This window comes from Aquarana catesbeiana, linkage group LG02 (genome assembly GCF_042186555.1).
Source record: "Aquarana catesbeiana isolate 2022-GZ linkage group LG02, ASM4218655v1, whole genome shotgun sequence".
Lineage (NCBI taxonomy): Eukaryota > Metazoa > Chordata > Amphibia > Anura > Ranidae > Aquarana > Aquarana catesbeiana.
The window spans coordinates 150,676,043-150,688,596 of NC_133325.1; the positions used below are offsets into that span (position 1 = coordinate 150,676,043).

General features: G+C 41.2%; 1 protein-coding gene across 2 annotated transcripts in view; it reads right to left on the minus strand.

Annotated features, from left to right (window-relative positions):
* Positions 1-12,554, minus strand: part of ZNF385A (zinc finger protein 385A) — a 316,674-nt gene that overhangs the window by 231,217 nt on the left and 72,903 nt on the right. The window contains exon 1 of one of the 2 annotated variants that reach the window (XM_073613633.1): positions 4,349-4,479. The exons of the other annotated variant lie outside the window; for it this stretch is intronic. Coding sequence (XP_073469734.1) covers positions 4,349-4,397 — 49 coding nt within the window. The 5' untranslated portion in view covers positions 4,398-4,479. Of the gene's footprint in view, positions 1-4,348; positions 4,480-12,554 lie in introns of those variants that run through there. 2 annotated transcript variants of the gene reach the window in all.

Sequence of the window (12,554 nt, forward strand, 5' to 3'; positions counted from 1 at the left end):
TGTGTAAATCCAGGAAGTGAACAGGCAGCAGCTTCAGCTGCCCACAGTTAAAATGCTGCAGCCAGACTTAGTGGAGGGAGTTTTCCGCAGCATATTTAGCAAGTACAGAATCACAGTCTATATAAAATAATATGCAAAGTGGTTGGAGGAAAGCTTCAGAATGGCAAAGATGGTTTTATTACAAATTACGCGAGCGGCTGCAGTTCCTCTTTAATGTAAAAGTTGTACATGTGCAATGAACTTCACGTTTCACCACAATCCGCGTCGCTGCGAGGTACAGCTTACTGCTCTACAGCTTTTAAAATAGGGAGAAGGCTCACTCCTGTGATGCTGGGGGTGAGTGCTCAATGTTTGCTGGATACTAGCATCTAGCCAAGCCAATGCAAATATTGTGGGCTCTGCCAGGCTTTGAGGGCACCAGGAATGGTCTAAAAGTGTGAATGCAGGAATTACAACAGTTTAAAAAAAAATCTTCTGGCTCATAGGAGTTAAGTCGAACAAGGTGTATGCCACCTTGTGGACTTATCTCTTTTATTTACGATTGACATTTTTACTGAGTGTAGAGAGTCAGTGGCGTCTCCAGCTTTCAAAAGTAGGGGGGCAACTATAAAATGCATATATATATATATATATATATATATATATATATATATATATCCTGGGGCCCTTTACTACGACCCCACAACGGGCCCTTTCACATGTTCTGCAGTGAGCTCCCTTCCTACTGTATTGGGGTCCCCCAGGGTGGCAGAAAACAAGAGATATATGTCACCAGCATATCAAGAAAATATAAGGATCCAAAGCAATGGGAGAACTATCAGGGTTGCAAAGGTTGTCTTGCCTCCGGGCCCTGGTGTTCTGCCACTGTGGGGTTCCCCAGCCTCCTCTTGCTGTCCTGCCCCTGCTATTGACAGCTCTGGTCTGGCATCTCTTGGAATTTACAGGCTGGTCCTCCTGTCCTAAGGACGGGAGAAATCAGTCTGTTTTTTCAGTAACTGAAAGTCCTGGTGGAGTCCTTCCTGCAACTCGCTCTTCTCCCTGCCAATGAGGATGCAGGTGAAGGAGCAGATCAGGCGGCCGTGGTTGTGTGAACGCTCGCATTATGCAGTGTCAGCGAGCAGGGGAGGGGGGAGGAATCACCCGCAGGAGCTGACTGGGGACTCTCTCCCTCTTAGACATTGATTTTTTGTAAAAAAAAAAAAAAAAAAAAATTTTTTTTTTGGGGGGGGGGGGCACATGGTGGGGCACAGCATAATGTTGGGGGGGGGGGGTCAGGGCCCCCTCTGGCCCCCCCCTAGGGTCGCCATTGTAGAGAGTATAGCCATTTCTATACTTCCCATGCTCCAATGCTAGACCTTCAGGTCTCAGATACAGAGGCTAAAGACTTGCATGCAGCCATTCTGATTACTCCTCCTTTCCTCTTGCTCAATCACAGAAGACTTTTTACTATTTTAATCCATTTCTAAATTAAGAAGTATTTTGTGAATGGACAGCAGAGGGGTGGGGTGGCCAATCACACAGCAGCTGCAGCTGCTGCTGCTCTCCTGTCAGAGTGCCGGGAGTATAGCTATGGCTATATTCCCGGCGCTCAGTAAAAATTTAAACAAAAGAGAAAATTTCACAAGGTGGCATACACTTCATTGGACTTAACCAGATATAAGCCAGCAGATTTTTTAAACTGATGAAATTCCTAGATTTAGGCAAAATGTCTACACGGTGTATTTTAACCTACTGGGGCCACGTGACTGCATAGCCAGTTTTATTCAAAATTGGAACTTAGTCTTTAAATAAAAATAACTAAGACAGGAAAATACCTATAGATGATTGCATGACTTGGAGTGCCTCATGCTTAATATATATATATATATATATATATATATATATATATATATATATATATATATATATATATATATAAAAGATTTTCCCTACTTGTTCTAAAACATTTTTTTTGCAGCTTCTATCTGTGATAGAAACTCCAAACATTTACTTTTAGCTTTTATTATAACAGGTGTAATAGGGCTCATTCACACGAGCATCTAAAACGCTGCGCACAGCATATACTGTAGTTTTTACTTTTAGATTGTAAGCTCTAATGATCAGGGCCCTCTGATTCCTACTGTATTGAATTTTATTGTAACTGTAGTGTCTTCCCTCATGTTGTAAAGCGCTGCACAAACTGTTGGCGCTATATAAATCCTAACAAAAATAGTAATAATATAGTTTTGTATGCATCTAAACAAGGCACTTTAAGAATCAGTGGGGCCATACACACAGTTATGTCTACAAACAAAACTGTGCACTGCGCTTAGCAGTGTACAAAAAAGTAGGCCACAGTGGTGTCCAAGGCAGTACATATCTGTAGATTTTACACATGTATGCACATTGGAAGAATTGTACGTGACTAAACAAAAACACTTTGGGCATGCATTTTATGCAATGATTTCGGCTAGCTCTGCCATCAAGAACCTACATTCCTGCAGAAAATACGCAAATGCCCATGTAAAATGAATCCATAAAGGGGTACATGTTTCTGATGCCCCAAGTGCCCTAGCAGGATATATTAAGAAGCCCAGTTCAAATCAAGGCCAAACAAAACATTCACTTGAAGGTGCCTGAATGTTATCAGCAATGTCTAGGCATGCAAAATGCTACAGGTCCTCTGACCCTAATTTCTGCACCTGCCAGGTGAGGATTTGAAAGCCTGGAACATAGGAACTGAACGTGTTTTTTCAATCAACACAACATGTTGGTCTACATGACAAGAAAAGCCCTATCACGACCACAACATTTTAGCCAGCTAAGACACATGAAGCACAGTCAAAAAAATAAGCCAAAGATAAGCAGAGATGGAAGACCTTTCTTGCTGCCTTGCACACCAGTAGCCATAATAATGAGTAATAATGAGTAATGACAATAACAAAAATAGATGTAAAATAGTGGAAAAATATCGGAACCTGCTCATTATTCCAAATTTTTGAAGGGTTTTACATATGTTTATATGCATTACTAATTTCTCCTACGATGGTAACGTTTTTCTTCAAACCTTACCAAAGATGCAACAAGCAGGATTTCTTTTAGAGCACTGCAACAAAACTCACAAGTGTCTATGTCAGCTAAAGCAAAGCGCTTTGATGTTACACGCTAAAAAATAATCCAATAAACTGGATCACATGGCTTTTTATACACAGGACAGCACATTTCTCCTGAAATCCCTTCTATAGTTTCTTCTCTTAGCCACTCCTTCTGATTCCACAAGCTATACTCACTCTCTATTTTGCTGCCTTCCTCAACCAGGGTTCCATGGAACTCAGGGTTCATTCAGAAGTTGCTGCTGGGGGTTCCTAGAGAAGACAGCTGTGACAGATTGAACTTCTGCTTACACTGACCATCAACATAAGGGGGCACTGCATTTTTCGTTGTGTTTCTTTTCTGGGCATTATTATAAGTCATTTGCTTTTATGATTATTAAGAAAATACTATTTATTTTTCTATTTAAACCTATATACAACCTACTGATCACACTGATGTACTAAGAGCTGTAGACCTATTAAGGTTTGGATTCCTTGACACATGAAAACTATTTTAAGAGCTCCTCAATGATGAAAGGGTAGAGAAAGGCTGGTATAATGGGTACGTCCATACCAAGGTGAACAGAAGAACTTCATGGTACTGGATCTAATCTCTGATAAAATTAGATTTTATGATTATTAAGAAAATCCTATTTATTTTTCTATTTAAACCTATATACAAACTACTGATCACACTAATGTACTAAGAGCTATAGATCTATTTAGGTTTGGATTCCTTGACACATGAAAACTATTTTAAGAGCTCCTCAATGGTGAAAGGGTAGAGAAAGGCTGATATAATGGGTACGTCCATACCAAGGTGAACAGAAGAACTTCGTGGTACTGGATCTAAACTCTGCAATTTGGCAAGTGCTGTTTAGAAAGAGCACAAATTTGCATGATGCTGATATTTTATGTCTTGCGCCTCTACCAACTGTTTAAAAACTCATGCTTTAGGAAACATTTTTGAATATAGTGAATGTATACGTTACTTGTCTATAGCTGAAGAGTACAGGTAGATTAGGTGTTATTATAATGTTTTTATTATCTTTTTTGGGAATGAGGGACTTTTCAAACTGTCATTTTTTTCAGAAAAGGAAAGAGAAAAGGCCAAACTGTCATGTTTACATAGGTTGCAAGTATTAATTCTGGTTTCAGGTCTTGGGTGAGCTTATGCATTCTAACATTTAAAAAAACATGAAAATACTGTGTAATTACTACAATATACTGAATAACAAAAAACAAAGAAGATAGTTGCAGTCGTTTTGTACACCCACCTTGTCTGCCTGTCCCCCCACCACCTGGCTCAGGTGCTGCACTCTGCATGCCTTTGCTAGAGTCCCTAATCCTCCGGATAGGAGAAGGGGGGGGGGTGTCGAGGTTATGGAAGGAGAGGAACAAAACCAGCCTTTGGCTGTAGACAATAAAGAGTAAAAAGCAACATGTATGAGCAGACACATACACAAAGGAGATAGTTATAGAAGAAGCATGGGCAGGCTCTGACAGGCACACAAGCGAACGTACATGCCTGCAGGTGAACTGTGAATTCACAGACAGACTGATGGCAAGATAGCTGGGCTGTCATCCATGACAGTTCATCCCCTGCTCCTAGTGATTTATGCTTGAACTGGCCAATCCCATTAATGGCTGTTAACAAAGCACCCTAAAAACATGGAAACGCAGCTGGGAATATGGATAATCCCTTTACTGACGAAGAAGTGGAAGTTAAAAAATAGCTACACCCAGGTTTGTAACTTGGGCTAGGCTTCCTAAGAAAATATCCTTTTTCATCCCTTGGCTTTTTAATACATCCATCACTGCAATCGTATATATATCAAATAAATATATATATATATATATATATATATATATATATATATAAAATAATGACAACATTTGTTATTGTGGGTCTGGAGCTAGTGAGGTAGCTTGTAATTTTCTACTAAGCTCTTTCAGAGAGCTGTAAAAATGTGATTATATATTATATGGGAAACATGAAATCAATTGCACTGGAACAGTTTTTAGTCTGGAGGTAAAACGTACATATGTACACACAGAATGTTTAATAAGTGCATTTTTTTAGTAGAACAGTACAGTTTTTAGTACTATAAGCTCTGATTTATAAAAACGAGAGGAACAAAATATGTATGTGCTGCTCAGAGCAACCAATCAGATTCCAGATGTTATTTTTTTTGTCTTGCGCTAGAAACTCAAGATACACCCAATAAGTTATAGACCACAAAGACACTATTAATCTTTTTTATAAATTTACCCCAAATTTTCTGAGCTATAATTGAAATATTATTGACCATCTTCCCAATAATTTTGCTGTAGTTAGGATCTTGACAATGTTTTGCTTGTGAACTCTACGTCAGCTTCATTTATGTTTACTACCACTAGTACACTAACTGGTTAGATTCATTAGAGTTTAGCACTATGGCAATGCAGTAATAAGGTGCTGGACTACCCACCAAGAACAACATCTACATCTACATGGAGTTTATAAGTTCTCCAGGACCAGGGCTTTTTTTCTCAGGGAATAGGTGCAGGAACTCCCCCCTTTCGAGTCACACTTCATCTATGCCCCCTACCCGTCTGAGCACATCCCTTAGTTCCACCCCCAACCCACCTCCCAGTACAGCACCTTTCACAGAACACAAAACCAAGTATTTTGTGCTACTCAGTAATTTATATGAAATTTGTTAATGAAAACAAGAAAGATAGTAAAAAAAACAAATTCCTTGCAATAAGCAACAATAGACCCCAGCAACAATAGACTCCACCCCAGAAACAATAGACTCCGCCCCAGAAACAATAGATCCACACAAAATACTTTCCCCCCAGCAACAATGGACCCCCCACACAACAGTAGACTTACCCAGCAACAATAGACCCCCACCCCAAAACAGATCCCCACCAGCAACAATAGATACCCCAGCAGCCAGCATCAATAGACGCTCCAGAACCCCTTTCCAGTACATACTTTCAGTGCTGGAGGTGCCGGAACTGAGTTCCCCCGCGTTTCCGCTGAAAAAAAGCCCTGTCCAGGACTAACTTGCTTCCGCAATTGGCTTTAGTGTGATTGTATGACTAAGGTAGGTGCATTATTTGGTAAGCTGCTTCAGGTACGGGTCTGCTCTGAATGGTCCTGTGTACTGTACATTATAAGGTGCTGCCCACTTTGAAAACCCTATAAGATAATAGGTAACGGAAGGCCCTCCTAACAGCACTAATGGTTGCCATCATGTTCTCTTTGGATCACTATCCACAGATGAGCCTTTTTATAATCCTGTACAGTACAAATCAGGATGAAATCAGAACTTTGCACTATATGTCCATTCTGCCTATATAGCATAAACAGTCCTTTTTTTAGAGGGCAGACCAGATATTTCAGGTATATATGGCCACTGACAGGATTTTTGCCCACTAGAATCTCTATTAGGTTTTTCGGCAATGACATCTCAGATCTCCTGACACTGCCTTGTGCCATCTAGGAATTACACTCCTTCTGCTGCTTTCTTTGCAATATCAAATAAATATAAAATGAAAAAAAGTTATCCTAGTGACCATGGTCAACGGGACTGGAAGTTAGTGAAAACCAAATGTTTTGAGCTGTAACCAGAACAGGAATAAAGGTGAACTCTTCCCAGAGGAACACTTGCTCTGTTGACAACTATGTAAGAGGAAATGGAAGAGAAGTGAAAAGAAAATAGAACCGGAAGTGAAATGGAATAGGAAGTGAAATCCCCCAAAATGTCTCAAAATGACAAACAAATTTGACATGAGTTTTAAACTGGAACTAAAGACAAAATGTTATCATTTATTTTGGATAGAGTAATAACAGGATAATAACCCCTGTCTGTTTTTTTTTTGCCATCTGTGTCCCAGTTGGAAGATTTCCCATCATGTTCTGTCCCAAAGCCAAAACAGGCATTTGGAGGGGTTCCCTCCAAAGTAAGGGAATCCTTGGTTGTTACCAGGATCACCAGAACGAGTGTCCCCATTACAAGATTTCCCCTCTTTTCCTGTTATGGTAATAACCCCAAAAATTGTGAATTTCTTTCACTTTTACTTTTGGTGATAATGGTAAACAGAACTAATAGAGAGACGGCATTAAAAACCTGACATTGTTCTAATCCCAAAAAAAAAATGCCATTGGTTATATCTTAACAATTGCCTACTCTATTCAAAATGAAAAACAGTTTTGGATTTATATATATTTTAAATCACAATTACCTGCCAAAAATGATGGACCAACTCCAAAATCAGTGCATAAGTGGAGAGTGTAACCCGTGCAGGTGACAAAATTCTAAAGACAAAAGACGACAATATAAAGTAGCCACCTACTTTGTGTCACTGAGGATGACATATGTACGCTGAGCACACAATAAGAGATTTTAGCACAATAAAACTGCAGCGCAAAGGTCTGATGATTCTCTATTCATGCCAAAAATAATAAAGAATGTTTAATGCAATACTACAGCAACGTAAGAGCGCACAATGTCAGGGGCTGCTGTTTCTTAAAAGAAAAAAAGAAATTGTACATGTTTTAAAAAATCATTTCCTGGGTCCAATCCAAACGCTGTATCCCAAGCTAGAAGCGTGTGAAAATCCACATTTTAATGAAATGCCTTGTCAACCCCAAATGATGTTTGTTCAGCCATGCAGATATAATAATAGTCTGATTATCCTTTCAGTAAAAAGGGATTTCTTGTTCACAGACAGAGCCTTCCTTTAACCCTTTGCCTGCCGGCCCACAATACTGGCTGCTGACTTCCAGTCTTACCGCATGATCTACATTATATATGGATTTTTAGTAGTGCCTTCTAATAATTACTACAGCCTTTAACTGAATAGAGAGTATAACGAGCCAAGGCAGCCATGTCAATACAGCAGAAGAGAAATTACATTTTCTCCTTTGGAAGAAGGACCAAACCCCGCTACCACTCGGTATCACTGAAATGAAGGTGGGCCAGCTCTTGGATTTTCCCATATAGTAATCTGCATCCAAAAGAAAAAGATGATTAAGTGGACACCAGCAACGTGAAGTTTCTTTAGGATCACTGACATACAAGTTGTGTTAAAGCTGACCATACACTGAGTGAATTTCAGCCACTCTTAATGAACTGGACAAAATTCGATAAGTGGGTGGACCTTAGGGTTGCCACCTCATTTCTTTAAACCTGAACACATATAAATTACACAGGTTCTGAGGCTAATTTAATGCAGATAAGGCACTAAGTGAGTTTAATAACCACCTTAATCAGCCATAGAACCTGTGTAATAATACGTGTTTGGGTTTAAAGGGATGAGATGGCAACCCTAATGGACCAGTTGGCACCATTCTGGTTGGCATCAATTGCCCACTGTTGGGGTATTTTGGCCACTGACAGTCAAAATACAGTAGCCAAAGTGGAAAATTTGTCCATCTGGTCTGTTTAGCGTACATGGAGGAATATGCTAGATTTCTTTTGTTCAGCCCACATGCTGAATGAAATACATTTATTGGTGTATGGCCAGCATAGGAGACAAGTTTTATTAAAACTTAGCACATTAACCTATTGCCACTCGCATAATATATATGTGTGGTGGCAAAAAAGGGGACTTTAACGCCCACATGCTGCACATATGCGTCGCTGGGTAGCCAATACAGTAAGTGCACTCTTAGCACAAAGACAGCTCTCGGTCCAGACTAATTATCGGTAGACAGTGGGACCAGTTCCCGATCATGGGATCACTGTCACAGCCAATCACAACTATGGCAGATCCTTCCTGCCTCCAGGCGTTCAGAACTTTTTACAGGAACATTGGGGCACGGGGGAAGGGGCTAAATTCGCAATAAACTACATTAAAACCCTGACATATGGCTCAACCAGGGTTATGTTTTGGAAATCATGGGGATATGCATATACTATATAGATTACCATATATTCATGATTAATTTTCATAAATTTTTTACTTTCTGACATTTTACCATCTCTAGACATACGTAAAAATTGTGTGAACCAAATGACAGAGCAAGGAATTTTTTTTTCTGCCCCTCTAAAATCCTGCTGCTTAGGTTTTGGACAGGTGCTGCTGCTCTACAAATCCGGTTCCTTAAAATGTATCTCTGGCCAGAACTTTTAATTGGTTTTGGATAGGGAATATGGAAGGGTTAGAACCTTTGGCACATTTTTAAAGATGTTTTTGTTTCCTATCTGATTATCCTGGTGACCACTGTCACTGGGGCAGAAAGTTAGAAGAACTCCATGATTTTACAGTTACCACCGAGACAAGAGGCAAGGGGGAAATTTCCAATGGGGAAGTTTCTTCCAAAGACAACTGTCTAAGAGGAGATTTCCCTCACTTTGGAAGGATTCTCTCTCACTACCTGTTATTTTATTAGGGTAGGAAGTAAAACGATATCACCCTAAGTGCCGGTTCACACAGGGGCGGCTTCAAAGTCGTCGGACTCTAAAGCCGCCCTGCACAGCGCGACCTCAGCGCGACTTGCAAACGACTTCCTTAATAGAGGTCATTGCAAGCCGATCCGAACTATCCCCAAAGTAGTACAGGAACCTTTTTCTAAGTCGGATCGACTTGAGTCGCTCCTATTAGAATGGTTCCATTGCACTGAATGGAGCGCAACTTGTCAGCCTGACAAGTCACCTGACAGGTCGCCCCTGTGTTGCACTCTGCATGTTTGTTAAGGAGGACCTATACTGATCTTAACACACATGCTGCCAGCATAGTGGCTTAGTGGTTGGCACTGCTGTCGTGTAGAATTAGGGTATTTAGTTCACACCCCAACCATTGTGCTACCTGTATAGATTTTGTGTGGGTTTCTTCCAGTTATCCTGGTGTCTTTCCACACTCTAAAGATATGCTGGTATGCACGTGAGATAGGGACCTTTGCTTGTAAGTTCCTCGACGGTGTGAATGCAAAATATATATATATATCTATATATAGATATATATATGTAAATACTTAACCACGGATGTCCTTTTGAAATTGCTAATTGTCATGCTGACAGGGCCCGGTGCTACCACTAGGCAAAATAGGCAGCCACCTAGGGCGCACTGCTGCCTAGGGACGCCCGGCCGCTGGTTTCCCTCCGCGTCTACATGTTCTGTAGGCTGCAGCACGTAACTCAGTCTAACTTAGACTAACTCAGTCTGACCGGTAGTGTAATTAGAGGCGCAACACTGGAGACAGCGCTAGAGGAAGCAGAGCCGATGCTTCCTGTACAGTGGCGCCTTCTGTCACATAGGCAGTGCAAAGGGGGTGGAGTCAGGGTTGGAGCCAATGGGGATGGCAAAATTAGGTTTCGCCTAGGGTGTCAAAAATCCTTGCAACAGCCCTGCATGCTGACCTTTTTGTTCAGTTATATCAGAAGCACTGACTGGGCAGCACAGTGGATTAGTGGTTAGCACTTATGCCTTACAGCACTATGGTCGTCTGTTTAATTCCCAACCATGACCTTACCTCCATTTAGTTTGCAATTCAGTGGCGGCCCATCCAAACGGGGCACAGGGGCGCTGCCCCCCAAATCAATACATCCGGCCCCCTAATCTACATGCGGGGCACTGGATGCATGGATTCCAATGTTTTTTTGCTTTGTTTTTTAAAGCACGTGATTAGAGCCAGAGGCTCTAATAGGCTCCAAAAAAGGGTGGGCTCGGGGCGATCCTATTGGCCGCCAAGGAGGAGGAGGGAGGAGACGCGGGGCAAGCCGCCTTGAAGTACCAGGAGGAGGAGACGCCGCCTGCCGCCCAGAGGTAGCTCTGCCGTGACCTAGATGGGGTAGATGCGGGGCTAGTGACCGACCAACCGGGGGGGGTTGCTTGTGACCCGACCGGGGTTTGGGTGGCGGTGGGTGGATTGTTTGCCGCCCCCCCAAAAATATACCACTAACTAGTCGCCACTGTTGCAATGACTTCTTGTGCTTGTGTGGGTTTTCTCTGGGCTTCCCCACACTCAAGAACAAATTGGTAAGTTAATAGGCTCCTGTCTGTGTAAATTGGCAAAAGAATGTGTATCCTTAGATTGTAAGCTCCTTGAGGGAGTGATGTGAACAAGCAATATATGTAAAGCAGTGTTATATGCATTAAATAGCTATAATAATTCATTACAGGGCTCACCCTAGACAATTGCCTAGGAGACACTCATTCACCTTTGCTCCAGTGGCATATTTCCCAAGGTTATCAAGATCATATTCGGTTCAACTGTAATCCAAACTTAAAAACTACAGGTATAGAATGATGGCCATCTGATATTTATGAGGACTCTCTTTTTCAAATGCAGTTAAGACATATTTATTTAAAAGATAATTTAACCCAGAAGTAACATGAAATTTTCTCTAAGTGTGTCCCTTTCGGAATATTGTTTAGGTATGGTAAACCTTTTCAAACAAAGGGCCAGTCTACTGTCCCACCATTGGTGTCAGTGGGAGGGATAGTGCCCCATTGCTGGTGTCAGTGGAAGAAATAGTGCCCTGTTCTGGTGTCAGTGAGAGGAATAGTGCCCCATTGCTGGTGTCAGTGGAAGAAATAGTGCCCCATTGCTGGTGTCAGTGAGAGGAATAGTGCCCCATTGCTGGTGTCAGTGGAAGAAATAGTGCCCCATTGCTGGTGTCAGTGAGAGGAATAGTGCCCCGTTGCTGGTGTCAGTGGGAGGAATAGTGCCCCATTGCTGGTGTCAGTGAGAGGAATAGTGCCCCGTTTCTGGTGTCAGTGAGAGGAATAGTGCCCCATTGCTTGTGTCAGTGAGAGGGATAGTGCCTCATATTATTAGAAGGAATAGTGCCCCAAGGGCCAAATAAAAGGCTAGCAAGGGGCCACATCTGGCCCTGGAGCGGCAGTTTGGAAACCCCTGGTTTAGAGAATATAGAACCATTTTAAGCACATAAATGTGTACTCTATAAAGCCAGGTCTTTTATGTTCCTCTAGGTTCTTCTATGCTCTGAGAAGATTTCTTTCATTCTTGAGTTATATAGAATTTCTTGTTTTTGTGCCAACTGAATATAAACATAATTTCACAGAATAATTAGCAGCAATTGTCTCTGTAAACACTGCCGAGGCACACCTAGGCGTCTTGTTTCAAGATTGCTGAGGGCCCTCGCCCTTTTTTTCTGCTACATAGCAATTATTATTCATCAATTTCAGCAAATAAATACATCCATAACCCATAAACATGTCATAGTGAAAACTCTAATATAACAGAATAGTATATAGAATTTAAAAAAAATCAGATCCTTCACTATACTGCATTCCATTATTATAATCTAGGGTCACATTAAAGTTTCTAAACCCAAGAACAAATGTGTAATGTACAGTATTGCATGCTTTTGCAGTCCACAGAGACACCCGGTAACAAAGATAACTCAGGAATTTATCTCATCATTAGATTTCGGGAGATTACAACCATTTTTTTTTTTCCCTGATTGAACAGATACAACAGATTACTTTCAATGGTATATTTAACAGACCAAAAAAAAGGAA